We start from the raw sequence: 27,166 nt of genomic DNA, 5'->3' as shown, positions 1-27,166 counted from the left end.
CCTGACGCCACTTCCGCCGCCCCCCCGCGCCCGGCGCGGCCCCTCCGGCGGAGCGGAGCCGGCGCCCGCCGCCGCGATGGACGACAGCGTGGTGCTCGTCAGCGATTCCGACTCGGAGGGCGCCCGCTCGCCGCCGCCCCAGCCCCGCCGCTCCCAGCACTCGCTGCCCGGCCCCGCTGTGAGTCCGCGGCTCCCTCCGGGCACGGCGCCCCCGCCCCACACAAGATGGCGGCGCTGCCATGGCGGGCAGGGACGGGGGCCGCGCACGGACGAGCAGCCTCGGGGGCAGTGGAGGGGGTGGCCGTGTGTTCCCCGGTCCCGTCCCGTCCCGGCCGCCTCCTCAGGGAGCTCCCACCCTCTTCCCAGCCGGGCTCGGGTCGCCGCGGGCGCCTCCCGCCAGCAGAGCCCCGTTCCACAAGCGCGCTCCCCGCAGGGGTCCCGGCCTCCTTGGCCATATACCCTCAGAAAGAGCCCGGTGCCTGCCATAGCGTGTCGCGGTGCCCTCGCTGCACCCCGAGAAGGGTCCGGCCCTGCAGGGCTCAGCTCCCGGCGGGGTCGGGATGCGGTGGGGCGGCTGCCGCCCCTGCTCCCCGTGCCGCTCCTCGGCCCTGTCCCGCTCCGCCGGCGGCTGCGGGGCCGGTGGGGCCGTGCGGCGGCGGTTCCGGCACGAGGCTCGGGCCCGGCGGGGAAACGGTCCCCGGTCCCGCACCGCTGTCCCGGGTCCTGAGGCGGTTGGAGCCCTGCACCTCCCTCCCTCCCTCCGCAGCTCCTCTTGCGTCCCGCAGCCCGCTGGGCTTTGCCCTCTCCTGGGGAAGGCAGCAGGTTTGAGCCGCGGGAGGAAAGTGGATTTAAATTCTCTGCTAAACGTGTTCGCTGCTTTGACGTGCTGAGGCAGACTTTTTTTTCCCAAGAACAAACAGGCTGTGACCCCTCCTGGGCCTGCCAAAAGCTTGGGAAGTGCAGTGTGTGGTGTGCTGCTGGTGCAGGCACAGCTGCCTCCCTTGCTGCCCCTCGGAGCCTGCATTGCCCAGCGAGGCCCAGATGGGAGTCCCCAAAGTGTCAGGGTCGCTGTAGCTCCGATCGGTGCCACAGATCAAAAGGCAGCTTTGTTTCCTGCCACTCCTGTCCTCCAGAGCAGGCAATGTGACACAGAAGAGGTGGCAGGGTTTGGATCCTGTGCTGTTCCTGTATCCAGTGCCTGGGTACAGGAGAGCTCCCTGTGCTTCCGTTGCCCTCCCTGGACATGGCAGCAGGACTGGCATTTCCCTGTGGTGGGAAGGAGCTGAGCAGGCAGCCAGGTCTGCTCTGAGCCAAGGCACGAGGACATGAGCCCTGAGGGGAGTGGGGAAGAGCCTGGGTTGGCTCAGGCTCAGCTGTGCTGCCAGGGGAGGCTGATCCCAGAGCTCAGGGCCACAGTCCCCCTTGGACAAGCAGAAGGGTCTTTGCCCCTTTTCTAGGCTGGTGCCCTTTTCCCTCTTAGACTGGGACTACAGTGCCACCATAGCAAGGGCTCCTGGCAGGACAGGACGTTGACACTGCTGCTCTGTCCCCACAGGAGATCATTGACCTGACCTGTGAGGATGCAAACTCAGACCCAACGGCGTCGAGCAGCCTCGCCGTCATCGACCTGACTGAGGACATGTGCAGCCTTCTCCATTCCACCCCTGGTGCTCCTCAGAACTCCAGAAATGCTGCCCCAGCAGCACACACGTCCCATGGCCAACTCTGCCCCACTGCAGAAACACAGGCAGCGCCAGAGCCAAGCCCTGCACCAGCATCACACAGCACTTCAGAGAAGCTGAGCTCCACCATGGTCACAGCAGAAACCATGGAGAACTGCAGCGGCCTTTTTCCTGTCTCTAGGCACCACAGCCGGAGCCTAGAGCAGGATGACAGCACTACTGCCTTGGACTCAGAGTCAGACTCAGACTGCCAGTCCCCATCTCCCCCAAGCCTGGACAGCAACAGCAGCATGGGAGCTGATGGCCCAGAGAACGATCCTCCCCAGCCCTGCCTGGAAAGGAACCTCCCCCCAAGGCTGAGTCCTGCCCCAACCATTCCTGTAACAACAGGAAAGCCCCAAAGGTCTTTGCCAGAAGCAAGTGACTTCCCAGCACACCAGCCAATCCAGCAAGCTGCCCCAGCCAGGACTGATGCTGACAGCAAGGCCTTGCTGGATAAACTGCACAACTTCCGCAGGAGTGGAGTCCAGCACCTCTTCCTCCAAGGCATCACACCCAACAGGGAAACACAGAAGGTAAACAGGGTTTGGAGCAGCCCCTGCTCCCCTTTGCCAGGCAGCTGGGGGCTCTGGTTATTGCAGTTCCCTTCACAGTGGGCCCCACATCACAGCTGGGTTTCTCTGTGTCTGGGGAGCTTTCACCCATTGTCTTGCCTTGCACACAGCAGAAACCTGGGCTCATCCCCAGGGGGAAGCTTAGCATGGTGCACACCACCATGGAGGAGAACATCCTGGAGGGCACCTTGTGTTTCCTGAACGAGTTTGTCTCCTGCCAGCACCGTCCCCCCAAAGAAATCATCTGCCACCTGATCAAAGAGATGCTGTTGGACACCCATGAAGGGGAGGTCCTCAATGACATCTACGCACTGCTGATGAAGATCCAAATGTATGTGTTCCCCTTGTCCCAGAGCTGGCTGGGTGTTCCCAGGGGTCTGCCCAGCCTAAGGGTTATTCTCTGTGGGGCTCACCCACAGAACAGGGAATGATTTCCCCTATAACCCAGGATAATCCTCCTGCCAACACAGGCACACCCTGAGCTCTCTGAGGGTGGGTCAGGGACAGCTTGTGACACAAGGGAGCCCCTGGGGACAGAAGAGTGTGTTTGCTTTGCCCTGAAGCACAGGTCTCATTTTTCACTGCTGTGACATGGCAGAAGTGCCTTCCCTGGGCTGCAGCAGTGCCAGCAGTGGCTGGAGCAGCTCCCTCAGGCTACCCACAGAGAGGTACAATGTTTTATGAGGCCACAGACGTAGGAGTCCTGGGCATCTCCCTGGAGTATAACCCCTGTCTGGTACTTCCAAAAAATTAAATGTGTTATGGGCAGGAGAAGGGGTGAGGGCAAAGATGGAGAGGGGAAGGCAGGGAAGGCACCTGAGCAGGTGGGACTGGGAGTGGCTGGGGAAGGGCTAAGAGGCTGCTGTGCCTCCAAGGGGAGGGTGAGGCAGTTCAGCACAAATGGACATGGCTGTCCTTGCAGGCTCCATCCAGCCAACATCACCACGGTGGGATGGGACTGGACACTGATAAAATTCATCATGGAGCAGCAGGTACTTGGCACCTTGTGTGTCACAGGGGGCAGGGATCATCCAGCACGCGCTGCCTAAGGGAGGGTGAGTGTTCCTAAATGCTTCCTGTGGCTCTGCTCTGCTGCAGAGCTGGCCAGTCCAACAGTGAGTGCCAGCTGGGAATCCCACATTCATCCACAGTGCTCCCTTACTCGGCACAGTTTCAGGCAGTTTGTCCCACTGAAGAAGGTGCAGATAAACTCTGGGTCACAGCACCAGTGCAATGCCCAGCAATGCCCCTCAGGCAGCTCCTCCTCAGTATGTACATCAGTACACTCCCAAGCCAGCCAGCTTCCCTGGTGTCCCTGGGCCTGTGGTCCCACCAGACTCACATGCTCTCCCTCTGCCCCCAGGAGAAGCCCCCTGGCTGGCTCCTCTTCCTGCAGTACGTGGTACAGACCCTGGAGGATGACTTCCAGCACAATCTGAAGTCATACCAGCTGCAGAAGTCAATTGCCAAGAAAGTGCTTTCATGTGACTTGTGCTTCAACAATGTCAAGTAAGGGACACCTCCTCCTTGTTGTCTAACCAGAAGCTCAGAGGCAGGGCCTTAGGGAACATTTGTCAAGACTCCAGCCAGAGTTTCAGACTTTCCAAGAAGCAGACTTGGGAGACCAAGGGAAGCATAGGGCCAGCTATAGGGACTAGGAAAATATTTACAAAAACAAACTACCACAGGTGATGCAAGGCCTTTCCAGTCACAACTGAGTGGGCTTTTTCCAGGGATGAGGTCAGATGTGCACTGCTCAGGACAGGACTGAGAAGGAGGCAGTCTGTAGGCAAGTGTACAAATCAAGAGAGCTCCTTTGTTGAGCTGCTCAACAGAGCTACTTCCTAACCTGTCCAAGTGGGTGGAACATAGTCTTCATAGTCAGGGCCTTTCCTCCAGTTCTAAGTGGATCTAGAGGTCAGAACACAGCAAAACGAGGCACATCCCCAATAAAATTCTTGTTTCTGTTCCAGGGAAGTGGTCACTTGGTTGGTGGCAGCAGTTACAGGAATTGGGTTCTCCCAGCCCCAGGAACAGCTGCAAGAAGCCAGGACTGGACACAGATCATCTTCACCAAGGCTGGCCAGCACTCAGACAGAACAGGCCCAGACAGCTTTCTTTGCCCAAAAGTAAGCTCCAGAATTCCAAACTCCCTGCTGGCATTATCACGGACCCAAGTCAGGCAGAAGCCAGAGTCACTCTCACTGTCAGCTCAGGGAAGCCAGGCTGTACCTGTGACCAGCTTTGCTGGTTCTTCTTTGGGTTAAAGACTTGGTGAGCAAAAGATTCTCACCTGGTAGAAAGCTGGCTCAGTGCCATCCTCTTGCATGCAGTGCAAGGCTGGAGCTTGTGGCCTGCAGCTCAGGCAGCCCCATGCTGCTCCCACACTCAGGAGAGCCACCAAGACTTCCCAAGGGTCAATCTGGGGATGAGCTTTGCTTGCAAAAGCATCAGATTCAGAAGCCACCAGGAGACACCAGACCTGGCCCATTGCATTCCCGTACCCCTCACAGGACGAGGCTGAAGCAGGGGCCATCCCCAGGCTTTGCTTGGCAAGCTGAGGGGCAGAGCCCCTGTGCTGACTGTCCCCTCTCACCCAGGACAATGCTCCTGCTCCAGAGGATGTTGGCCATGGCAGTGGAGGTGGACAGATCTCCCACCTGCACCTCCCGCAAGATTGCAGACGACATCTTCCCCTTCATGCTGAATATCCCCCTGAGGAGCCAAAGGTGAGACAAGCATGTGCAGGGCAGCATTTGCCTGTGTGATTAATTATCTTATTCCCAATTTACATCCAAGTCTGGATGCACAAAGTTCTAGAGGGTATAGAAAGGCCAGGCAGCAGGAGCGTGGCTGTGTCTCCCATGGAGATGCAGCATCACCAGCTGAGCAGTGATGTGTTGATGGAAACACACCCAGGTGGTGTGCTGCTGAGAACAGTCAATTCTCCCACTTGTAAAGTTGTGACCTTAAAACTGTAAGGAGGGTCTGAAAAGCAGTACTGTGCACCACAGCCAAGCACTGGCAAAGACATCACTGATTGCCATGGGCCACCAGGTAGTCAGAAATATGATGCAGTTCCTACAGCTTTGCCTTGACCTTCTTTGTTTGCTTCTTTAAGAAATTCAAATGTGAAGCGAAAGTACAAGGGAGTGAAGAGACCACTAAGCCCCCAAGCGTTTCAAACCCATCTTTCAATGCCCAGCAAGCAGCCCTTGACATCCTTTCAGCAGAACTCTGTGCACACACCAGGTACAAACCAAGCCAAACTGACTCTAACCAAGGTGTCACTTTGCCCAGGACAGATATCGATCCTTCCAGCCCTGACCCCACGTCACCCTTGCTTGGCTGGGATCCCTGCAGATCAGCAGCCATGAGCCACAGCCACACAGGCTGCTGGGCAGGGTGCAGTGAAGCAGCTCAGTTTGCTTTAGAGACTCTGCTCACTTCCAGCTGCTGCAGGTCACACTTGAGGATGAAAACATGGCCAACAAAGGTCTCTCACCACATCTGGTGGTCTTCCTTCCAGGCCGTGGCTGGGTAGCCCCTGCAGTCACCCCACATCTGCACTAGGTCAGCAGGAGCATGCTGGAACCAGTTGTCTCTGGTCAGGCTGTGCTGTCTCAACCAAAGTAAATTCCTTTTGTGTTCCAGGGAAGCTTTATTGAACACCATGGAGAGCCAGCTCCTGCGCTGCAGACTGCTGGAGCTGCTACTCCAGCATAGTTGTGACGTGCCCACAACCGCATCCATGTCTCTGGACAAGGTTCTGTATTTCCTGAGCCACTCCTCTGTGCTGCCACAATTCCAGGTATCCAGTCCAACCCCTCCTTTGACTTTTTTTTCCCTCTGAGAAAACTTCTAACAACCAAATACTGTCTTCTGTCCTAGGATGAAACAGCAACGTGGCAAAGGTGGGATGAGATGCTGCAGTACTTGTGTTTGCTGCTGCTGAGTTACCACAGTGTAAAACTGGGTAAGCAGTGCTTGTTCTGGCCCTAGTAGTCTCATCAAGAGGCTGCAGCAGAACAGCCAAATTCCTCTTCCTGCCCTCATCACTACTGGACTTATGGCCAGTGAATCTTAGTAAGACAGTGTGCCTCTCAGGGAGAGTGAGACTTTGCATATGTGTCATGAATGAATGCAGAGGAATCCACCATCATATATGCAAAGTCTCATTCCCCCTGAACTCCTAGCTAATAATCACTGTTGTTGGGCTCTTTGGAGACTCCTCTGCAGCTGCCCATTTTGCCATTCACACAGAAGACAAGGATTATACAAGCCTTGTCCCTTCCCCATTCCCTGGGCTCTCTCTGCATGCCAGATGAGCTCCAGGAGGGGCCAGTTCCTTCTTCCCAAAGTCTTGTGCAGAACCACGGAGGATAACAAGAGGATCAATCCCATTTCCAGCACTGCCTGTGGCACACTGGGTCCATCCCAGCAGCTCAGGCAGCCCTTTGGGTGCTGCCTCTCCCCAGCAGCATTTCCTCTTTCCTCAGAGCACCTGCGGACCTCTATCAGCGACCGGATGAAACTGATTGCTCAGAGAGCCAAGGCCAGGCTCCAGGACAGTGATGACATCAGCCAGCTGGACATTCAGCTGAAGATGAATGACTTCATCAGCAGAATGCAGAAGACCCTGGGGGAGCCTTTTCCCCCCCAAATTCAGGAGAAATTGTTCATGCTGCAGGAGTTGTTCTTCATTGTCGCTGCTGCCTGATGGAGACAACCACTGCAGCAAGGGGGACAAAACTTCATGTTCTCCATATAAACCCCCACATCTCATACTGCAACCTCAGCATCATGAGGTTGGTTTATACAGTTCTTTTGAAAGACTTTTGGTTTATACTGTCTCCAAATTTCCATTCAAGTTTGCCTTGTTGTGCAGTTTTGTAAAGCACTTTGTACACTTTAAAAAGGGGAGTTTTTTTCATGTTTGCTAAGACACTTTTGTCTTGATGCCAGCACTGCCCAAAGGAAGTATTTGCCCCAATCAATCCAGCAGAAACTGTTCAAGCTGCAGTTGTTCTTCACAGTCACTGCTGCCTGATGGAGACAACCACTGCAGCAAGGGGGCAAAACTTCATGTTCTCAATATAAACTCTCCCATCTCATACTGCAGTCTCTGTAAATTTAAAAAAAATAAATTCTTTTCATGTTTGCTACGAGTCTTTAGTCTTGGTGCCAGCTCTGCCCAAAGTCCAGAGCTCTGTCAGATCACACCACAAGGTCATGCTTTAAACCCCAGCCTTCCAAATCCATGAGATTGACCTGTATAATCAGAACCACAGCAGCAGCTGTACCTCAGTACCTGAGTCTGTTCCATGACTCGGAGCTCAGCTACACTCCAGGTGCACCAGCATTCAGAGCTCAGGCTTCCCCAGCCCAGGTGAATCATCCTCCATCAGCAGCACTTTAAAGGGCAGCTAAAAACACTACAACAGCACCAAAGGGGAACTGGACATCTCTAGGGAAACACCAGCCTAGTTCCCACACCTGTGCCCACCTCCACAGTACAGGTGGAAACAGCACACAAGCAACAAGAGACAAAATCTCAGGAACATGAATTTGGATGGCTCAAGAAAACACCAAATTGTCAAGTTTAGTTTCACCTGCACAAGCCCTAAGACAGAACTAAGCCTGGCTGTAAACCCAATCTCCCTGTGAAAGGGGAGTGTATGGGCAAGTATTTCACCCTAGAGAGGTGCTGCCAGAGCCTTATCCACCAGAACCTCGACCCCACACTCACTGGACAGCCCCAGATTTCTCCCACAGATGCTGTGCCAGCACCAACACACACTGTGAACCTCCATTCCACAAGGATTTTATTGTCCTGTAACAAACAAAACAAACATACACATTAGGAGACATGAATACAGTCAACAAATAAATTAATGTCAAATGAGAGCCTGATTGCCAAGGTGCAAATGAGTGGTGACAGAACTGCTGGTTTGGTGGGGAACTTTCACACAACACATCACTGGCAGTGCTGCTGAAGCTCGAGAGAAAGCAGTGCTACAAAATGTGCTGCTCAGAGGGGCCAGCAGCCAGCCAAGGCAGCCTCAGGGAGAGTGTTTGGTTTAAGTGAGAATCTCCAGAGCTCAACAGTTACCAGCTGTTAAGGAACTTCTGTAGAATGTCCTGGCAACAGAGAAGCTTCCACTTCCAGATGCAAGGCTGCTGCTGGCGGAGGGACTCTGCAACGCCATGGTGAGACCAAGAGCAGATCCATTTGCCACAGCACAGGTGAGGATTGCAGAGCAATGCTGCCTATCATGCTCAAGGGATGCTAGATGGTAGGCAGGAGGTCCTTCCACTTGCCCTGAAAGCTGGTGTTAGCTGTTCCCAGGAACTGGTTCAGACTAGGTTAGGGATCACATCCAGCTGGACCTTAGCAGGGAGGAATGTTCAGCCTTGGTCTGCCCTCAGTCCTTCCCCAGCCCTGCAGAACACACTTAATGCTGATAAAACACAATACCCTGTCTGAAAAGTGTTCCCAGTGTCTAATACATTCTATACAATTCCAGGGGGAAAAACCAAACCAACAAAAACAAATCAAGCAGCATCCAGAGTGCCAGAACACGTGCAAATCTGCTGTCTAGGATACAGGATAGGGCTGTTTTGCAGAACAAAGAGAGGATTACTTGCTTCAAACCACACCAGCTTTGATTACTTCCACCTTCTTAGAGAAACATGAAGAGTTGGAAGAAAATGAATTCTTCCTCATTACTTCAAAGCTCTATTAGATTCTGCTCCCTGCCTTTCCAATGAGAGCATCTTAGAATAGTCACTAGCCCCTTTTCCCTTTAAAAAACACTCCAAGAACAAAAAACATGGTCACACTGGATAGTGAGGGAGTGCCACATTTATACTGACCTACCACACCCCCCATCTTCCTTCTGGCAGTTGATGGTCCAGTTTTCAGTCCCTGCTTGTTCACATTGCTTTCTGCTTGATCTCTTGACAGAACCAGTCCTCCTGTGGGTCCTTCAGCACTGAGCAGGACAAGACAATCAGATTCCAGGCATAAAGCCAGGTGCTCACACACCACATGGAAAACTGTCCAAAATAAACAGGCTCAGGGTTTCACTGTGGTGGGGTGTACTGGGAAGCACTGGCAGCCCAAACCAGTGCAGTGCAGCAGACAGGACGGTTTACATTGGTTTAGGACAGTGCAAGAGTTTTTCCAAGACTGGCTTTAGCAGGACAATCAGGACTGTTTCTTTTTCTGAGATGAAGAGCTGGAAAAGGAGCCTTTCCTACTTTAGTGCAGCACACAGGACAGGGAAGCAGAGCCTAAGACACCCTGTAGCCTGCTAAAGACACTGGAAGCTTTCCTCTAGAACCCAGTGGGAGTGAGCACGTTCAGATCCCGAGGTTTGATATTGTGGGAACGTGGAGATTGTTTCCTCCCATCTGTGCCTGGAATGTCCATTTTGGGTGGCTTGAAGGTGCCTGGATCCTCTGTCATCCTTGTAGCCTGAGCACGCATCAGCTCCATTGGGGAGGGCTTCTGGGCACCCTTATAGGACTGAATGGTAAATCCTCCTGATGAAAAAAATCACAGTAAAAACAGGAAAACCAGTCAAATTCCCTTCCTACTGCTGCCAGGAGTGAGCAGTGTCACTGACACTCAGCACCACAGACAGCCTATGCAAATTCCAGCAGCTTTGTATGATCTGAAGCCTATTCCACATCAGGGGAGGGCACTTCCAGTCTTGGCTGCATCACATATCAGAGAAAGAGCAAAAAGCTGTCACCCTCACACCCTGCCCCTCCCACTGCAGCTCACTGCAAGTTCTTTCTACTTGCAGATCCTTGGCACAGGTTTTACCCAACTGCTCTATATTAAGGCACAGAAATTCTATGACTAACACACATTCCCAAGGTGGTCCTGGGGAGTAACAAGGCAAGCAGGAAAAGACTCCAGAAAGAGTCAGCAAATCTGTTGTGTGACAGTTCTCCCCTTGCTCTTGGCAAGGCATATTTTCAAGGACATACCTGCATCACTGACTGATTTCTGGACAGCTCTGGGTCCAAAAAAGCTCCATCTCTCAGATCTGTCCCCACCACCTTCCATAGCAAAGTCTGAGCCAGTGATAGAAGTAGAGGATCCCTGACTAAACCAACCCCTAAGGAAAAAAAATAATTGAGATGTTTAAAACGTGAGAATAAATACTTCAAGTGACCCCACTATGCCAGGAAATTTTCATGTAGTCAAAAGGGGCAATTTAAGAAATCTTAAGAGGTTTGTTACCACCCAGGAAAAGCTATGCATGCTTAAGTTCTAGAGGCTTCCAACTTTTGGGTCAACCTAACACAAATCCTCACCAGGCTCTGAATTTCACCCTGTGCAGTCCCTCACAGGATAGGAAGGGTATTTGCAGCAGCTCCCACCCCAGCAGCCTGCAGGAAACCAAAGGAGGCAGAGTACCTGTTTCTGTGCCTGGGGGAGGAGTGGGGGGTGCTGCTTGGAGTGGACTGAGCAGAAGAATTCTGTTTGTCATCTTTTGTTGTGTCTCCATTCTGCATTTTTAGGTTCTGTCAGGAGAGGCAAGAGAAACAGAAGCAACACAGCTTAAATATTGGACATGAGGAACAACACCCAGGTTTTTTTTACCAAAACCAGACTGATAAATTGTTTTTATCACAGGTGATAAAGATAAGTGTCACCACACCTAAAGTTGTATCCAGTATTACAATACCTGCATACATCCCCTTAAATTTCTCTTCACATCAAATATTAGCATTTTTAAAGTTCTTTTAGGCTACAGAAAGGAACACCAGCCCTCATAGGAAGGTTGTGGATGCAGCAGAGCTCACTTCAGCTACCTGGTAACTGCTCTAAATGCCACAGCATCCATTTGTTTCCAGCACTAATCAGAGCAACAAAGCTTTCAGTTGTCTAATGAGGCTGAGACCAGTTCTCACAGAAGGCACAAGATCAGGAATACCAGACCCTGTGAAGCAATTAGTGTACACCAGGATGGAAACACTGCCCTGGAACAGAGATGAACCTGGGCAGAAAACAAACAGGAACTGCCTGTATGCAAACCATGTTATTTACAAGCTGGACAGTACAAACTGAACTTTGAAGAAGTCATTTGAAGGGCAGTTACAGTTCAAACACAAAACACACAGGGCACCCTGTAATGTTTCCTGTGGCCATTCAAGCCACACTAATGCAATTCATGGACGCAGGCACTGAGACTTTGGCCTCCTGGGAGGACACTGCAAGGGTTGACCATTAAACTCCAACTGCAAAATTTTTTTTAAGAACTCAGCAGCCCACAGTAACAGCTTCATTCAAGACTTTTGTTTTCACTAAGACACATCTGGTAACTTCCACAATGGAAATGTACACTTTACAAGTTCTCTTTGGACACACAGTTGCAGAATTCAACTGCAGGGCACCATTCAAAAGTACAGCAAGAAATTCGGTTGTGTAGGGTTGTCCCCAGTTGGAAAAACAACTGTCATAGCTTGATATGACAGTGAAATGGGACAGATTTGAGAATAAAAAAGCTGTTTCAAAACTACAAAGGCTAATGTTAATTTAAAAATACAATTGGGTAAACTTTACTACACAATGAGCTAAAAGCCTTCAGAGAAAGCAGCTTAAGGAAAGTTTTAGCAACACACTCCAGAAGTTCTGTCAGCAGGTAAATGTTAAACCAGACCCATCCTACACAGAGAAATGCAGTGGAAAACAAGCCTTACATGGACTGCCTCAGCCACCCGGTGGTACTTGGTCTCCTCAGTGGTGAGGCCTTTGTGGGGTGTGTAGCCAGCTTCCCTCAGCCCTGCCTGCTGCTCAAAGCGCTGGATGCTCTCCTGAGTCTGCTCTGGAACACACAAGAGCACAAAGTCACACAGGAATGCCACCACAAGCAGTTCTAGCAACTGAATGTAAACTCTTTTTCATCCTTCACACACTGCAACAAGCTGAGGCAGAAAGATGTAGCTGGTGAGATATTCTGACATGCCTGAGACACAGGGCTAAGGGAGATGAGCAGTGATTTGTGTCCCAAATCACCAAACATACCACAAATGCAACACCTGTAATTAATCCCATCTCACCTCAATACTGCATCACTCCCACTCACAACTCCATAAATCCAGGAGAACCCAATAAATTGGACACTTTAAGTGGCTCACTGCATTCAAGGGAGCCTTGCAGGTCATGTTTTAAAGACTCCCAGTGATTTTAGACCAGGTAAAATAAGCCATTTCGGCCAGACACAGAGCCAGCATCTAATACACTGATATCAGCTTCAGTTCTGAAAAACACAAGCACTCCCTCCAAACCCCAGCATAAGATGTTCATTCCCTGGTGGAACAAGGAGAAAAGTCAAAAGGAATCAGAGCACAAAAAGATTGGTGGAAAAGTCCAGTGCCTTCTTTAAACCAGATAACAATCCCTGTGTTTTGTAGCTGCTGAAAGAAGAGGCAGCATGGACAGATTAACACAGAAATAATTCCTCTTACTGCAGAAGGACACATCTTCTCTGCAAACATTACTGACCCCATTTTATTTTAAAGCATCATGGTTCATGTTTAGAAGTGTTGCAGTTAGCAAGGCAGCTGCTGCTATTAACAACATCAATGGCAGCAAGTGCTCCATTAGCACAGTGTGTCAGCTCCCCTCACTGCCTGGGTCAATGGCAGAGCTCTGCCTGTCACCCAGAAATAGTTAATAAGAGTTAATAATCAAACAGAGCAGCAGCAGCCTCTGCACCCCAGCAACATGGACTGTCAGCAAACAACAAACTCTGCACTCCTTCCCCACCCCTGCAAACACACAAGCACCACATGTGGCCTCTTCCCCAGTTCCTTGCTTCCTTCCAGAAACGTCCTCTGAAAAAAACAAACTCACAGAGCACCAGAGCAGAGCCAGTCTGAAGCCAAGAGCTCTCCAGGAATTACCCTGAGGCATCACCAAGCTGGAGCCCCCTCAGTACCCAAGCCACACAGGAGAGAGGAGAGGTGAGCTCTTACTTGTGATGAGGGAGTTCATGATGATGTGAGTGGCCTTGGCCTTCACCACAGGCACCTTGTTCACACTTTCAGTGGATGATGAAGGAGTTATGACAGGCTTCATGTTGGCCTCCCCTTCCTCATCCTGTGGAGAAGCAGCAGGGACAGTGTGAGATGGGGATCTCAGCACCTGGCAAGGACACATCTCTAACTACACAAGTGAGACAAGGTGCTGCTCTGGCAGCCAGCCTTCGTCCCATGGGAGCAATCCCTGGGCTGTGCACACTGCAGCAGGAATGGTCAGAACCTCAGAATTCATGGCAATGAACAAGTGATTTTCATCCAACATCTGAGTCCCTACCAGGCTCAGAGCAAACAAGCTGTTAGCCCAAGTACAACAAGGTCAACAGGCAAGAAACCAGAACATCTGTTCTTCTCCTAAATGCAAACTGGACTTCAAGGTCAACTGGGCAAAAGCACCAAGAGCACCTTCCCAGGCAGCTCAAGCACCAGCTGTTCACAGAATGGCAGTCACAGAGCACAGCTTGGAGTGAATAACTTGTTTTCCCCCCTTATTCCTTACATGTTTCTTGCTCAGTGTGTCTGGTGGTCATAGATCAATCACTAGACCCCAGCAAAGAAACAGAAAAGAAATGCTAGAAAACAAAGTATCCTGTGAAACACTGACTTCCTCCACCCAACACTGGAGCTCCCTACTGGAGAGTTTATTTTTTTGTGCCAAACCACAACTTCTGGTTGTCTCCAACAAGAGATTTAAAAAGCAATGAGGTTTAAAGTAGAGGTTAAAGCTCAAAGAGATACAGAATTACATTCTTCCATCCAACAACACTTAGCTTAATTTCAAACTTAGAAAACAGCCTCTAAATTTAAAAGGGCTGGTCCTGCACTCAAAAGCACAGAATCCCAGAAAGGTTTGGTTTGGAAGGGATCTTAAATATCGTCCAGTTCCAACCTCCTGCCATGGTGGGGGGACACACAAGCTGCTCTGAGCAGCTTGTTCAGAGCTCCTTGAACACTTCAAGGGATGGAGCAGCCACAGTTGCCCTGTACAAACCGTGCCAGTGCCTCACCACCCTTACAATAAAGGATTTACATCCAGCCTAAACCAGCCTTATGCTCTACTTTAATTACACCTGACTGCTGGGGATTTTTTTAACCACAAACACAGAGGAGAGGCTCAGCACACGTTTGTCCCATCCACACCTCCATGTGCCCACTGCAAGGCCAGGCAGCACTGCCGGGGTCTGTCCCCAGCCCCTCCCGAGGGTCCTGCTGCGAGGGCAGGAGGGTGCAAGGACGGGGGGATGCCAGGGCACGGTGCCAGAGCTGCGGGGCACCCAAGGACAGCCGGGGCCGGCCGGGCCCGTACCTTCGAGAGCTCCTGGTACTTGCGCTCGGGGATGACCGGCTGCTTCCAGAGCACGCTGGCGCACAGATCGGCGGGCGGCGGCGTCATGGGCGCCGTGTCCTCCAGGGCATCATCGTAGCTGAAGGCGCGGCGTGGAACGCCGAGGGGCAACGACATCCTGCCCGAGCGGGGCCCGCCGCCCGGCTCCAGCGCTGCGGAGAGAGCGCAGCGCTCAGCGCCCGCCGCCGCCGCCGCCGCGCCCCACCGAGCCCGGCGGGGAGCGGGTGCGGAATCTTACCGGGAGCGTCGGGCTTCCCAGAGCTCATGGCGGGGGCTCAGCGGGGCTCGGCGAGCGGCGGCAGGAACAGGCCCGGGGCGGCCATAGCGGAACAGCCGCGAGTCGCCTGAGCCGGAGGCTGCTTATCCCTGCGGGGGGCGGTTTTATAGGGGCGAAGTCTCGCGAGATGTGGTTTGGCGCGGGGCACGCTGGGAGCTGTAGTTCGGGCTGGGAAGGCGGGGTTTGCCGGTTTACCGGCGCCACAGCGCACCCACGGCCCGGTGGCGGGGCTGAGGTTGGGGTCGTGTCCTGCCCAGGTGTCCCGTCCTCCTGCACACTGGAAGTTGCTGGGTCAGCCCACAGGGCGCTAGGTCCTGGAAAAACAATCCTGGAAGCTGGCAAGACCATGAGGAACAAGAGTAGGTGGCAGACACTCTCACTGTGACACCTTTTCTACAGCTGCTCCTTCCTCTTTATCAATGAAAGGCTGACTTCTCTGCTGCCCTCCAGTTCCTCGGCAAGAAAGGGACCCCAGCCTGCTCTCCCAAGCTGCAGACACAGGGAAAGGCCACAGCACATGGCCCTGCTCCAACTTACCCTGCCTACAGGACAATCAGCCAAAGTCTGAGTGCTGCCCACACCCAACCCTGTCACCACAGGGGGGACTCGTGTCCAAGGCCAACATCACCAGGAGCTCTCCAAAGCAGGATTGCACCAAGCCAGAGCCCACAAACAAGACATTCACAAGCAGCTAGAAAGAGTATTTTATTTTAGCAAAGCTAAAGAACTGCTGGGGGCAGTTCTTTCTGCTGCCACACAGAAAGTGAGCAGAACAGCACGGTCAGTGCTGGTGCCAAAAGAGTCTTTCATGGATAGTTAAACCCTCTCTGCCTAGTGAGGGTTCTTCCTCCATCACCAGAGGCTGTTTCAGTTCGGAAAATATTCACATCAAGCCTGCACTTGCAGGTAAACCTGAGGAAAAAGAGCAGTCACTGCACTTCCATTTTTTCTGGCTTGAGTGATGCAATGAAATTCTTGTACTCCTCAGGATAGAAATTCTTGTACACATTGATCTTTTTCTTTATCTGTTTGGGAGTATCCTGGTAGTAGTTCTTCTCATCCCGAGCCATTTCCTGTGACAAAGCACAAGGTAAGTGAGAGGAGCAGCCCCAAGAGCAAACACCAACCCAGCCCACCCCCACCAGTGTGATCACTGCCTGACTCAGATGGAGCTGGCCACAGTTCAAAGTGGTTTTTTCCCTTAAGAATCAGCTGACTGCAAAACAGGATCCAGGACAGAGAGGATTAGCAGTTCTCATGCTGCTGTTTGGTAAATCCAGGAGTGAATCCCTTGCTCTGGACTGTACCTTGTAGTTCTCCCCGTGGTTCTGGATCATGTATTTCACATAGTCAATGAGGTCCCGTGACAGCGTGTTCGACTTCTTCTCAGGGAGGCTGGCCTCCAGTTCCATCTCTGGGCAGAGGGCAGAGGCAGCATGAGGGAGGGGAAGGAAGCAACAACACCTTAGAGGTCTCCAACCTCCCCTCAAGGTTCACCCCAGCCACACAGCCTGGCTGCTGGTGCATGCAGGGACGTTTCCCAGCAGGTTGGTGCAAGAGAATGGCCCAGACAACACCCAGGCCTGCACTGCAGCTCTTCTCCAGCTCACACAGGAGCAGACCCTTTCAGCCCAGGCTGCTCAGAGCTGCCCAGCCCACCACTGAAACACCAGGCACTGCCTCCAGGGCTTCTTGTCACCCTGGAGCCATGCACCAGCGCACCTCCCAGTGACGAGAGCCCTCTTGAGGCTGCAGGGACAAACACTGTGGAAAAGACATGATCCCCCACGAGGTTGGATAAGAAACAACACCCTTCCCTACCCCTGGCACAGCACAGAGTGACAAAATAGCCCAGAGGGGCTCAGGAGAGCCCCAAATGCAGCACTGACCATTCACCACGTACGGCTTCCGCACTATTTTCTTTCCTGGCTGTTGTCCATCACTTTCCACTTCCATCCCCTGAATTACAGCAGAGAAAAGACAAATGAAGAAAAGCACAATTGGAAGAGCACTGTGTCCTCACACATTGTTCCCAAAACTCCAAACTGCTTCTACATGGCTGTAAGGGCAGGAAATCCCAGCTGGCTTAAGCAGAGCTTTACTTGTGCCATTAAACGGGCTTGTGGGTGAGGCTGTCAGCTGAGAAATCCTGTGTGAATGGAGACAAATGGCAAACAAGGTCATTCCTACTTATTCCTTGAGCTTCTTGGGGCCACCTTTCACCTGAAAGTGTTGCCCTCTTACGCAGATGGGCCTCGCTGGCACTGCTGTACACAAAGAGCCCTTCTTTGTTATCAGGAACAACTTGGCTGCAGCACTCCCAACCCCCCTGTCTCTGGCAAGTCCCAGGACTGACGTTTTTATATTTGTTCTAAAGTCCATTATGTCTGCGGAGGGCTGTAGCTCGTTCCCACGCCAGGATCTTGGTGAGATAAGCGCGTAGATCAAGATAAGAAACTTGGCCAGTGCCAGAGACTCATCCAGACTTAACCTGCCCAGGATACCTCCCGCCACAAAGGAGCGGCCCGGGCCAAACCCTCCCTTACCAGCTGCTTCTTCGGAATGGGGACAGCCTTGTTGGGATCCTCGGCCAGGCCCATCTCGGCCAGGTTCTGCGCCACCGACTTGTGCGGGTCCCAGGCATGGCGGATGTGCGAGCTGCGAGGGGACAAGCGACATCACGGCCGTGTCCCTCACCCCGCGGCCCTGCGCGTCCCCCTCCCCACCGACACGTGCAGCGGCTCCCGGCCGCCCTGCCCCAGTCCAGGCCGGCCCCCCGTGCCCGCGGCGCTCACCAGGCGATGCGGGGCGCGGCGCGGCGGCGGGCGCTGCGGTAGAGCCGCTTGCGGTTGAGGTTGTAGGAGTATTTGTGCCGCCGGCTCTTCCCCTTGGCCTTCGGCATGGCGAACACGCGCGGACTGGCCACGGGGCTGCGGCGCCGGCCCGGGGCACCACGGGAAGTGTAGTTCCGAGACGGCAGGGCAGTGCCGTAAATGTGCGCGTTGGACTGCAACCCCCGGCATGCACTGCTTCGGAGGCGGGGCTACGGCAGCCGGAAAGGGCCTTGCTGTCACCTTGGCCATGGCGGCCGGGCCGCCCCCGCCGCTGGAGCCCAGCCCGCTGCCCACCTTCCCTGAGGAGGGGTTCGCGGACAAGTTCCTGCGCAAGACCCGCGAGAACCCCCTGGTGCCCCTCGGTGAGGGTGGGGCGGGGGGTGGCGGGACGGAGGCGGAGTGAGGGGCGCGGGCCGGCGCGGTGGCCGCTGGTGAGGGCCGGTCCCTCAGCCCCGGGCCGGCTGTCCCCGGGAGGCGCGGCTCGGGTTTGGGAGTGCGGGGGAAGCCGCGCCTCACGGCCTCCGTCCTTCCCCGCAGGCTGTCTGTGCACCGTCAGTGTCCTGGTCTACGGAATCATCTGCTTCAAGAAAGGCAACACTCGGCGCTCCCAGCTGATGATGCGGGCGCGTGTCATAGCCCAGGGCTGCACCTTCGCCGCGCTGCTGGGGGGCATGGCGGCCACGGCCTTCAAATCCCGACAGTGACATCGACAAGAGCGAAGCGGCGGCCACGGGCAAGTGTCTACCAGCAGCCCTGGCTGGGGATGGAGTTTTCTGAGGCTGTTGTGATGTCTCGGTACATCCAGTTCTGGAGCACTGGAAATGGGGTGAATACACTCTGTGATTAACATGTAATTTAGGCTGTGGCGCTTTTTTTTTTTGTTTCCCCAAGAGCTCTCCTGCAGCACTGAGGCTGCATGTCACCCTGTCAGACTTCTTGTTCCTGCTTGATGCTGTCACAGGCTGATAAAATTGTGTCTTCTCGGTCATGCTCTGAGGCGTGGTTGTAGTCAGGCAGTGACCAGCATTTGAGAAATGAGCGCCCATGAGAAAGGAATTACTGCTTATGGCTTGGTCCTGGCAGGACAAAGTCCCTATGCAGCGGGGGAGGCAGTTTAGGAGGTTGTGTGAGCTGTGTAATTAAAACTGGTGAGTAATAAAGTGAATTGCAGCAAGATTCTGACTGATACTGGATTGCAGAGCACTGAGAAGCTGTAACAGTAAACAGTGCAGGGAGAAAAAGGAGTGGGCATGGCTGTCTTGAAGCTGTGCTGATGCAAGAAACAAGACATGAAACTCCCTGTGAAAACAAGCGGGGAACTCACATTTCTGAAATGAGGTCTGGCTGTGTTCTCTGGGATGTGCTGCTGCTTTGGCTCTTCTTGCTGGGGAGTCAGCAACACCTCCTTCTCCAGGGGACCTGTCCTGCCTGTATCCTGACAAACGTGGTCCCACTGTTGGCTTTGGATCTTACCAGGGCTTTGGTGATCCACGAGGCTTTGCTCTCCCATGCCAGGGCCAGAGCTGGGAGGACGTGGGGCCAGGGTCTCTGTTCATTGCTCTGTGGCTGCAGCAGCTCACACCTGCAGGGGAAGGGGCACAGACACCTCTGCCTGTGCTGAAACACCTCCCTCAGCAGCCTGGGCTGCTTCCAGGTGTTCTGTGAGTTAGTGCCTGTGCCCTGAGTCCCTGTAAGGATGGGCTCAGGGGTGAACCCTCTGTCTGTGAACAAGGACATGGATTGTCCTGTCCAGGGAATTGTGCTGGTGGCCTTGGCAAGGAGAGAGGGAAGGCTCTTGCTCACCAGAGCTGATCTCTGAGTTGTGAGGGTGGGCATCAAGCCATCACCAGTGCTGAGCAGGGTGAGCTCCACCTTGGCATAGGGAGCCCAGGGCCTCTCTTCTCTCTACAGCTGCCTGCACAGGACATCCTTCCCAGAGGAAACTGCTTCTGCCTGCCCCACTGGCACCTCCAGCCCAGCCAGCTTGGGGCAGGGTGTGAGGAGCAGCAGGTGGGCAGATCCATGAGCACAATCCCTTGGCAGCTGGAGAAAGGTGCAGTGGACAGGGAGCAGCTCAGCCAGTTTGGACAAGCCAGAGCTTGCAGTTCCTTGGGGATAGAGATAGAGTTCCTTGAGGATGGGCAGCCTGGGTCCTGCTGCCACTGCTTTGGCCCCATCCAAGCACAAACCCTCTGGCCTTCCTCTCACTCCTTTTTTTTACCTGTAGGATATTCCTCTTCCAGCCCCATCCTTTCCACATGGCTGTAGGTTCTCCTAAACACAGCGTGCATCCCTAATGCAGAAATACAACAGTGCCCTGTAGGATTGGAGATGTTGGTTTATTGTAACAGGTAATTTGGACAGTCACAGATACCAAAGCCGAGGGGATGTAGAACAGCTGTGGGCACGGCTCCCCGAGAGCTGCCCCGGCCTGACACGGAGCTCATGGCAGCTGGGGCACCCAGGGGCCCAGCTGCCTGCAGGGCTGGAGGGACAGAGCACAGGGGGCACAGTGTCCCCCACAAGTAGCCAGGGGTGCTTCCTGCTGCTCTGCAATGCAAGGCTGAGGCAGGAGCCGAGTCCCCAGGTGTCGTGCAGCACAGCAGAGCTGCCTACGCATGCTGGAGCTCAGGGGGCCGAGCAGGAATGATCAGCCCTATGGGCAGGGGGCACAGTCCCACACACAACAGCAATTCCTTACACACCCATTTACCTTCCCAGCCCACTGGTGAGATCATGCCCCAGAGCCCTGGGTGCCCAGGCACCCCCACAGCTGCAGCAGCAGGACTGGTGACATTCTAGCCCTGGAGCCACAGCTGCAGGGCAGGAGAGCTCTGCACACTTGATTTCCAGCTGAGCAGGGCTCTGCAGAGGGGCTCAAGTGAATGTTTTGTGGGCTCTGCTCTACGTCCTGCCAAGCTGCTGCAAGCCCTTCCCTAGCCCTCAACAGGCCAGACCCAGAGCACCAGCTCAAGGCTGTCCCTCTCCTGCTGCCCAGGAGTTGTGCAGGTTCCCAGGACTGGTGCCATCCCTGCCAAGCAGAGGAGGAAAAGCTCGAGCAGGGAGCAGGACTGAGGCATCTCCCCACACTGCCTTAGGTGGGCAAAGCCAGGGGGCAGAGCAACTGCAGACAGATGTGCAGGTTGTTCCCAGGGCCAGTACAAGCCCCAGCACCAGAACTCTGCCCAACCCTGCTCTGGGCCCCTGGGTTAGGAAGATGGGGGTTTGACCTGCCCCACAAGCAGCTGGACCTTCCTACCTCCTTCCCTGCAACTACACAGCCTCCATCTCCCTTTCTGGTAGCAAGAGAAGGAGCAGAGCAAAACCAGGGGTCCCCAAAGCCTGGGATCCCACATTCCCAGCTGCTGGTGTTCATAGGGGAAGGAGAGGAAACATCCTGCACACTCCCCCCACAGTCCCTTCCCAGTGGCCCACAGCACTGTGCTGCCAGCACTGCAGGATGGATGGGACATGGACACTGGAGCTGCACCAACTTTTCGAGGCACAGCCAGGCTGGGCAGAGTTCTGCTGGGCTTGGAGCAGCCACTGGCAGTCCAGGCCCAACCTGGGCACCTGTACTCACATTCCTCAGTCCCTGCCAGTCTGGCAGTGCTGCAGCCACGCTCCCTGCAGGACCCAGCAGTGTGGAGACAAGCCAGGGCTGTTTCTCCACCCTCCCAACCCTGCTCCAGCTCTGCTCTAAATCCCATGGGAAAGGCAGACAGCAGCCCGGGATCCCACTGGGATCAGGACTGAAGCCTATACATGGGGCTGCCAGGACAGCTGCAGGCAGGTTTATTCCCAGCACAGGGCTGAAGTGGGGAACACAAGATGGGATATTTTCTGCTCATTTAGCCAGGCCCTCAGACATAAACTCCTGAAGAGCCTGGGCTGGGGCTTCCCCACTAACTCAGCTCTGCCACCCAGTGCCGCTTCCCGGGGAAATGCCACAGTGATTTATAAATAAGTGTAAAAAGAGACCAATGCACCTTTTAAGCAAAGGAAAACCATGGGGAGAGTTATACAACCAGTGACTCGAGCACAGCCGAGGCGCAGATCACGGAGCAGGGGGTGGGAGGCCCTTCCTGGGCCGGCCCCTGAAGCCTCCTGGCTCAGTGAGCCCAGCCATGCCCGCTGTGCTCCCGGCTGTGCCAGGCACAGCTAACGGGACAGGGGCGTCTGTTTGAGGGAGATGAGCACCGAGCGCATCCGCGAGACATCCTTGCTCTGCTTGCTGCTCTTGGGGTTGAAGTCACACAGCTGGGCCACCTTCTCCCACTCAGAGCCTGGGGTCTCCTCCTTGGACTCCTTCAGGAATGCTTCCTCCGAGGCCCTGCAAAGATATTGAGGGTTGTCACTGGCAGAGCCCTTTCCAAGAAGACTCTTCCTTCTGTCTTAAAAACCCTTGTGTCCTTACTTCCTGTCCCTTTACTCCAGCTGATGAGCTCAGTGTTCTCTGGGACCAAGAGACACACAATGCTCAAGTCTGCCTTTGGCTGTACTCACCCAAAACATCATTCATCTAGGGGTGCAGGAGTATCTGCCTGCTCCCAAGACTTCACCCCCACAGAGCCATCCCCAAAAAGAGGCATAAGAGCCCATGGCTTTGCATCTTCAACCAGCTCCCAGAGAGACATTTCTAGGAGCTCCACTCATCTCCTAAAACTCCACCATTTGGAGACACTCAGCTGCATCATCCTCCCTCTGGTACCTCACCAGGCCAGTGGTGATGCCACCTCCCAGCATCCCCCCTTCCCTTGGCTGGGCAGGCAGTGCTGGGGCCGGGACCCCCAGAGCCTTCGGGGCAGGATAGGGTCTGTAAGAGGCACATACACGTAGCCAATGACATCGGCGTCCGGCTGCTGGTAAAAGGCTTTGTCAGCGATCCTAGCCCCGGGCACAGAGAGAGAGAGAGTGGAGCGGAGCGGAGCGACAGGCAGGCAGAGGGTTAGAAAGAGAGAACAGAGGGGGTTAGTCCTCCCAAAGAGTCACCCACACACTTCAGCACACCAGGAGAACCTGGAGCCCAACCCTGCCCCCCTGCGAGCCCCATGCAGGGGCAGGAGGCACCGAGATCCCAGGGTGATCCCAGTGTGGTTCCAGCCACAGTGGCTCTGCACAGCCACCAGAGCCACTCCAAGACCTGGGAACTCTCCCCTTGCTTGGCAAGGCTCTGTCCCTGCAGGGCTGGAGCCCACTGTGGGCAAAGAGGGCTTCAAACATCCCAGGAAGGCAGACAGTCCTTTTGGCCATGCTGACCCCGACATACCTGTTGTTTGCTCGGTTCTTCTCCATCTGCTCATTCTGACGCAGGTTCCACTCCTCCAGGTCCTTCTTGGCCTTCTCACGCCATTCCTGCTCAGTCACCTTCGATGCCGCATCTAAGGCCCGAGTGACACAGAGCCCATCAGCCACGCTGGCACCTGCTGGGTGCGCTGAGCAGCCCCTTGGCAGGCAGTGACACAGAGCCCATCAGCCACGCTGGCACCTGCTGGGTGTGCTGAGCAGCCCCTTGGCAGGCAGGACAGCTGCAGCCCCTCACACCCATCCCCAGTCCCCACCAACACTGGCCAAAAAGCACCAGAGCCCCAAGGATGGCAGATCTTTGGCAGGGGCACGAGACATCTCTCTGGGATGCAGCAAGGTCACCAAGAGATGAGGGACCCCAAGGGCCCTGACTGCCATGTCACAAGGTGCCACAAGCACAGGGGGCTACACACGGCCTTGGGTCTCACCCAGCTCCTCCAGGCGCTTCTTCTGCTCCTCCCTCCACTTGCGGATGCTCTCGGGTTCCTGGGTCAGCCGGTCGGCCTTGGCTATGGCTGCGTAGGCATCCGTGGGGCCGTTGGACTCCTGCGGCACACGAGCACCTCACCATCAGCACCAGTGTCCCCAAGAGCCCGGCCCAGCCACCTCCAAGGGCTGGCAGCAGTCAGGACTCCACACTCCCAGCACTGACAAGCCAAGATGGGAGGCAGGAAGGGTGACAGCTTGGGACATGTGGGACAGTGCTCCCAAAGTGCTGCTCAAGCTGCTCTCCCAGCCTCAGGCTCTGTCACCTGAAGCCGTCCCAGCGATTCCCTCCGTGACCTGCTGCTCACTGCCACCATAGCTCTTGTATCCTCCGGGCAGCCCCAGGGCACAGGGCAGACACTGGCCTTGGATCTGCTCCTCAGGGATTCCTGGCCCTCACTGGGGCCCAGGCAGCTCCAGGACTGAGCTGCTTCCCCCACGTCTGAGCTGAGGGCCCTGCCAGGCTCAGCACCTCCCCTAACACCTTCCACTGGCCACATGCCCAGTCTGACACCAAGCTCTGCAATGGGATTACAGCTTTCTTCCAAGATCCTCAATCTAATTAAGTCTGTCTCATTCCTGATGCGATTATCATCCTGTAAACCACGCCTGGGCAGGGCATATGCCCCACTGCTGGGTACAAAGTGGGGTGAAGGGCTTGTGAGAGGCTGGCACTGCTGACAGCAGAGCTGGGCTTCAGGCTCCCAAAGTGATTTGAGATCCACACGGGTTCCCCCAAAAGGCCCCTGGCCACGGAGCAAGTGGTTTTCAAGGGAATTCCAAGTCCCATGGCAGCCCTATCCTGTCTCTGGTCTCTGTCAAGAGATGCTCCTGCCTGCCCCAGAGGCCTCCAGAAGCTACCCAGGCTGGAGAGAGGGAACTTCTTGGGGAATGGGCGATTTGTCACCTGCTCTTAGGGCCCAGGCACTCCTTCATGGCACAAGCCACCTGCAAACAGATGTGGGGCAGATCATGGCAGGTGGGACACATCTTCTCTTCAAAGAGAATGGAGCAGCCAGGACTCCCACGGGAGACCCAGACCTTTCCAGGAGCACCGTAGCTGTTCTGCAGCTGGATAGCAAACTCCAGTCAATGCTGGGGGCAGAACAACAAATTGCTGGCCCCACACCCACCCAATGTTCCTTAGCAGCCCTGGGCCAGCAAAAGGCTGAGCTCTCACCTGAAAGACATCTCCATTGACAGTGGCTCCTCCATTCTGGAAACCTGCTGGAGAAAAAGGAAGAGAGAAGGAAAAACACAACTATGGCAGCTGCAGGTGATCCCAGAGGGGCTGGTGTCCATGAAACTACATCAGATCAGCTCCTGGGAGTTTGTCTGTGCCTTTTTCAGCCCAGCACACCCATGGCACAACACCCTCCCAGTGTCCTGGCCTTGGTGGGATTCAGCAAGCACCTCTCACTCTCCCACACAAACTTCTGCAAGCGTTTATGTCTTTATGGTGTTTTCACTGGTATTTAATCTTATCTGAAGATTAGGGAAACTGCTCCAGCAGAAAACTGACACAGGCTGCTGCTCTGACTGTAGAAACACAACCTGACTAACCCCAACCTGCAGATGGACACAGCTGATCCCAGAGCTGCCGGCCAAGTGCCAAGGCAACTCTCCAGGGACACGGCCCATGGAAACACTCCTTGTGCTCCACCAGGACAGGAGGGCATGCCTGCAGGCCCAGGTCCTGGGAGCCCACCTGGGATGAGCTGCAGGGTTAGGGTTGGTAATGAGGCACCCATCTACCTGCACAGCCCCAGAGAGCTGCACACCTGGGGCACAAAGCCAGCCCAGGCAGGGGACTCTCTGCTGCCAGGAGAGAAAAGGCTTTGAAGGAGTCACGCTCCAGGCCCTGAGCTTTCCCCAGTGACCACAGGGCTTCTCCTGGCCAGCCAGCTGCAGGCACAGACACAATGCAGCTCAGGCCAGCACTGTCCCCAAAGTGCTCAGCCCCATGACTACACCCAGCTCCAGCCTGTCTAACTGCATTTATCACTGTGGCTGACAACACCTCCCCAGGCCCAGATCTGACTCCATGGCCCGGTGTGCAGAGCTCTGCAACCACTGCTCCACAGACAGCATGAGGAGACCCTGTGGGGCTGCGTTAGGGGAAAGAGTCAGAGCCCTGTGGCAACAGTGCCCCCATGTCCATACAGAGAGCAGATGCCAAAGCCCCTGCAGACTGGAGACACAAGAGAGCAGAATTAGCACATTCTACCTGCAGGGCCTGGGACCACAACGTTCCCAATGGCAATGTCTTCCATTTTGCATCCCAAAGGGCTCTCCTGTCTGTGGGGACAGTGACAAGGCTGTCATTGCTCCTCAGTGCCGCCTGGATGCCTTTTACACTGCCATAGCTGGGAGCACTGAAACATGGAGTCGGGAGTCCATCCAACCCGGAAAATCCAGCACACGGGGGAGAAATCGCCCCATGGCTGGCACATCCCAGCTCAGGGTTCACCCCACATCCCCGAGGTTCGAGAAGCCCTTTGGGCGCAAGCAAAGGCCCAGATGACCCTGGCTAGGATGCCAGCGTGGCCCGCAGGGTCACCCCGCCACCGGCCCATGAGATGCCGCACAGACCCCATCACCCACCGGGGATGCTGTGGATCCCCCGGGGACCGCAGCCCCGTGTGGATGCGGCCCGTAGGACCCTTCCCTGCCTTCGGGGCAGAAGGGGGACAGCCCTCCGTTACCCCACAAGGTCGGGAGCCCGCCCGCGGCCAGCGGGAGCGCGCCCGGGCGGCCCCCGCGGGCGTGCTCACCCTGTTCCGGCGGGGCCGCCTGCCCGCCCGGGGCGGCGGCCGCCTCGCCGTCGGTCGGCCCGAAGCCCTCATCGTTCTCGATGCCCGCGATCTCGCTCTCCTGCTGGGCCAGAAAGGCGGCGGCCGGGTCCTCCTCGGCGCCAGCGCCCTCGGATGAGGAAAAGAAGCCGAAGTCGTCGGCCATGACCGGCCCGCCCGCGCCGCTCCCGGTCCGGCTGCGCGGCTCGGCTGGGCTGGGCCCGACTGCGCCCGGGCGGAGCTGTCGCTGTCACTGCGGCGGCGGGCGGGGCGGCCGCGCTGACATCAGCGCCGGGGCGGGCCCGCGGGCGCGTCCCGCCTCCCCGCCAGCCGCTGCGGGCACGGGGAGCCGGGGCTGCCCGCCTGCCTCCCCCGGGGCTCGACTGGCCGCGGTCCCGCCGCGCCGACCCCTCACGCGGGCGCTCGTAGCTGCGGGTGGGAGCGGGGGCCCCTCACAGCCTCCTCCATCTTAGCGGCCGCCGCCATCTTGGGCCCGGCGCACGGGCGGCCCAGCGGGACGAGGGGTGCCGGCCAGGACCCACCCTGCGGGACCGGAGGTAGCGGGCAAGACCCACGCTACGGGACTGGAGGTGCCCGGGCAGGACCCACTCGGTGTCCGGCAGCCCCCGCGGTGACGGGAACACAGCCAGCTCCCGGGGGTCTTCGGCTCATATCCCCCCACTCAGGGCCCGCTCCCACAGCAACAGGCTGCCCCCTCATCCCCGGCCTGTTCCGGGAACACCCGAGCAGCCCTTGGCACGCTTCGGA

The 27,166-nt window shown here is 55.6% G+C and overlaps 5 protein-coding genes across 9 annotated transcripts; 2 read left to right on the top strand and 3 right to left on the bottom strand.

Annotated features, from left to right (window-relative positions):
• The first annotated feature begins 29 nt into the window (after positions 1-29).
• Positions 30-7,458, top strand: SIMC1 (SUMO interacting motifs containing 1). 2 transcript variants are annotated; one of them, XM_064724675.1, is made up of 10 exons: positions 30-178; positions 1,556-2,257; positions 2,407-2,627; positions 3,219-3,288; positions 3,660-3,805; positions 4,270-4,425; positions 4,897-5,025; positions 5,951-6,107; positions 6,188-6,272; positions 6,796-7,458. In XM_064724675.1, exons 1-10 carry the CDS (start codon positions 77-79, stop codon positions 7,014-7,016), a joined length of 1,989 nt encoding a protein of 662 aa, XP_064580745.1. In that variant the 5' UTR covers positions 30-76; the 3' UTR covers positions 7,017-7,458. The 2 variants fall into 2 exon arrangements, with proteins under 2 accessions (XP_064580745.1, XP_064580746.1); XM_064724676.1 differs by having other exon boundaries at positions 2,410-2,627; positions 6,796-7,167.
• Positions 7,459-8,104: 646 nt separating this feature from the next.
• Positions 8,105-15,167, bottom strand: KIAA1191 (KIAA1191 ortholog). The gene is made up of 7 exons (XM_064724677.1): positions 14,941-15,167; positions 14,664-14,854; positions 13,295-13,418; positions 12,017-12,141; positions 10,731-10,837; positions 10,298-10,428; positions 8,105-9,844 (listed from the first exon to the last, which is right to left on the bottom strand). Exons 1-7 carry the CDS (start codon positions 14,966-14,968, stop codon positions 9,636-9,638), a joined length of 915 nt encoding a protein of 304 aa, XP_064580747.1. The 5' UTR covers positions 14,969-15,167; the 3' UTR covers positions 8,105-9,635.
• Positions 15,168-15,671: 504 nt separating this feature from the next.
• NOP16 (NOP16 nucleolar protein) lies at positions 15,672-17,950 on the bottom strand. Its single transcript, XM_064725173.1, has 5 exons — positions 17,775-17,950; positions 17,526-17,637; positions 16,869-16,938; positions 16,287-16,393; positions 15,672-16,052 (listed from the first exon to the last, which is right to left on the bottom strand). Exons 1-5 carry the CDS (start codon positions 17,879-17,881, stop codon positions 15,909-15,911), a joined length of 540 nt encoding a protein of 179 aa, XP_064581243.1. The 5' UTR covers positions 17,882-17,950; the 3' UTR covers positions 15,672-15,908.
• Positions 17,951-18,003: 53 nt separating this feature from the next.
• Positions 18,004-18,667, top strand: HIGD2A (HIG1 hypoxia inducible domain family member 2A). Its single transcript, XM_064725174.1, has 2 exons — positions 18,004-18,175; positions 18,351-18,667. The coding sequence occupies exons 1-2, from the start codon at positions 18,061-18,063 to the stop codon at positions 18,515-18,517; spliced, it is 282 nt and encodes a 93-aa protein (XP_064581244.1). The 5' UTR covers positions 18,004-18,060; the 3' UTR covers positions 18,518-18,667.
• Positions 18,668-20,133: 1,466 nt separating this feature from the next.
• CLTB (clathrin light chain B) lies at positions 20,134-26,656 on the bottom strand. Of its 4 annotated transcripts, none has more exons than XM_064725306.1 (6): positions 26,381-26,656; positions 24,787-24,830; positions 23,549-23,666; positions 23,083-23,194; positions 22,647-22,700; positions 20,134-22,146 (listed from the first exon to the last, which is right to left on the bottom strand). In XM_064725306.1, the coding sequence occupies exons 1-6, from the start codon at positions 26,562-26,564 to the stop codon at positions 21,975-21,977; spliced, it is 684 nt and encodes a 227-aa protein (XP_064581376.1). In that variant the 5' UTR covers positions 26,565-26,656; the 3' UTR covers positions 20,134-21,974. The 4 variants fall into 4 exon arrangements, with proteins under 4 accessions (XP_064581376.1, XP_064581375.1, XP_064581377.1 ...); XM_064725305.1 differs by having other exon boundaries at positions 24,787-24,833; positions 26,381-26,655; XM_064725307.1 differs by lacking the exon at positions 22,647-22,700 and having other exon boundaries at positions 24,787-24,833; positions 26,381-26,655.
• Between the last annotated feature and the right edge of the window lie 510 nt (positions 26,657-27,166).

This window comes from Zonotrichia leucophrys, chromosome 13, assembly GCF_028769735.1.
Source record: "Zonotrichia leucophrys gambelii isolate GWCS_2022_RI chromosome 13, RI_Zleu_2.0, whole genome shotgun sequence".
Taxonomy (NCBI): Eukaryota; Metazoa; Chordata; class Aves; order Passeriformes; family Passerellidae; genus Zonotrichia; species Zonotrichia leucophrys.
This window is presented reverse-complemented; position numbering and strand designations above follow the sequence as displayed.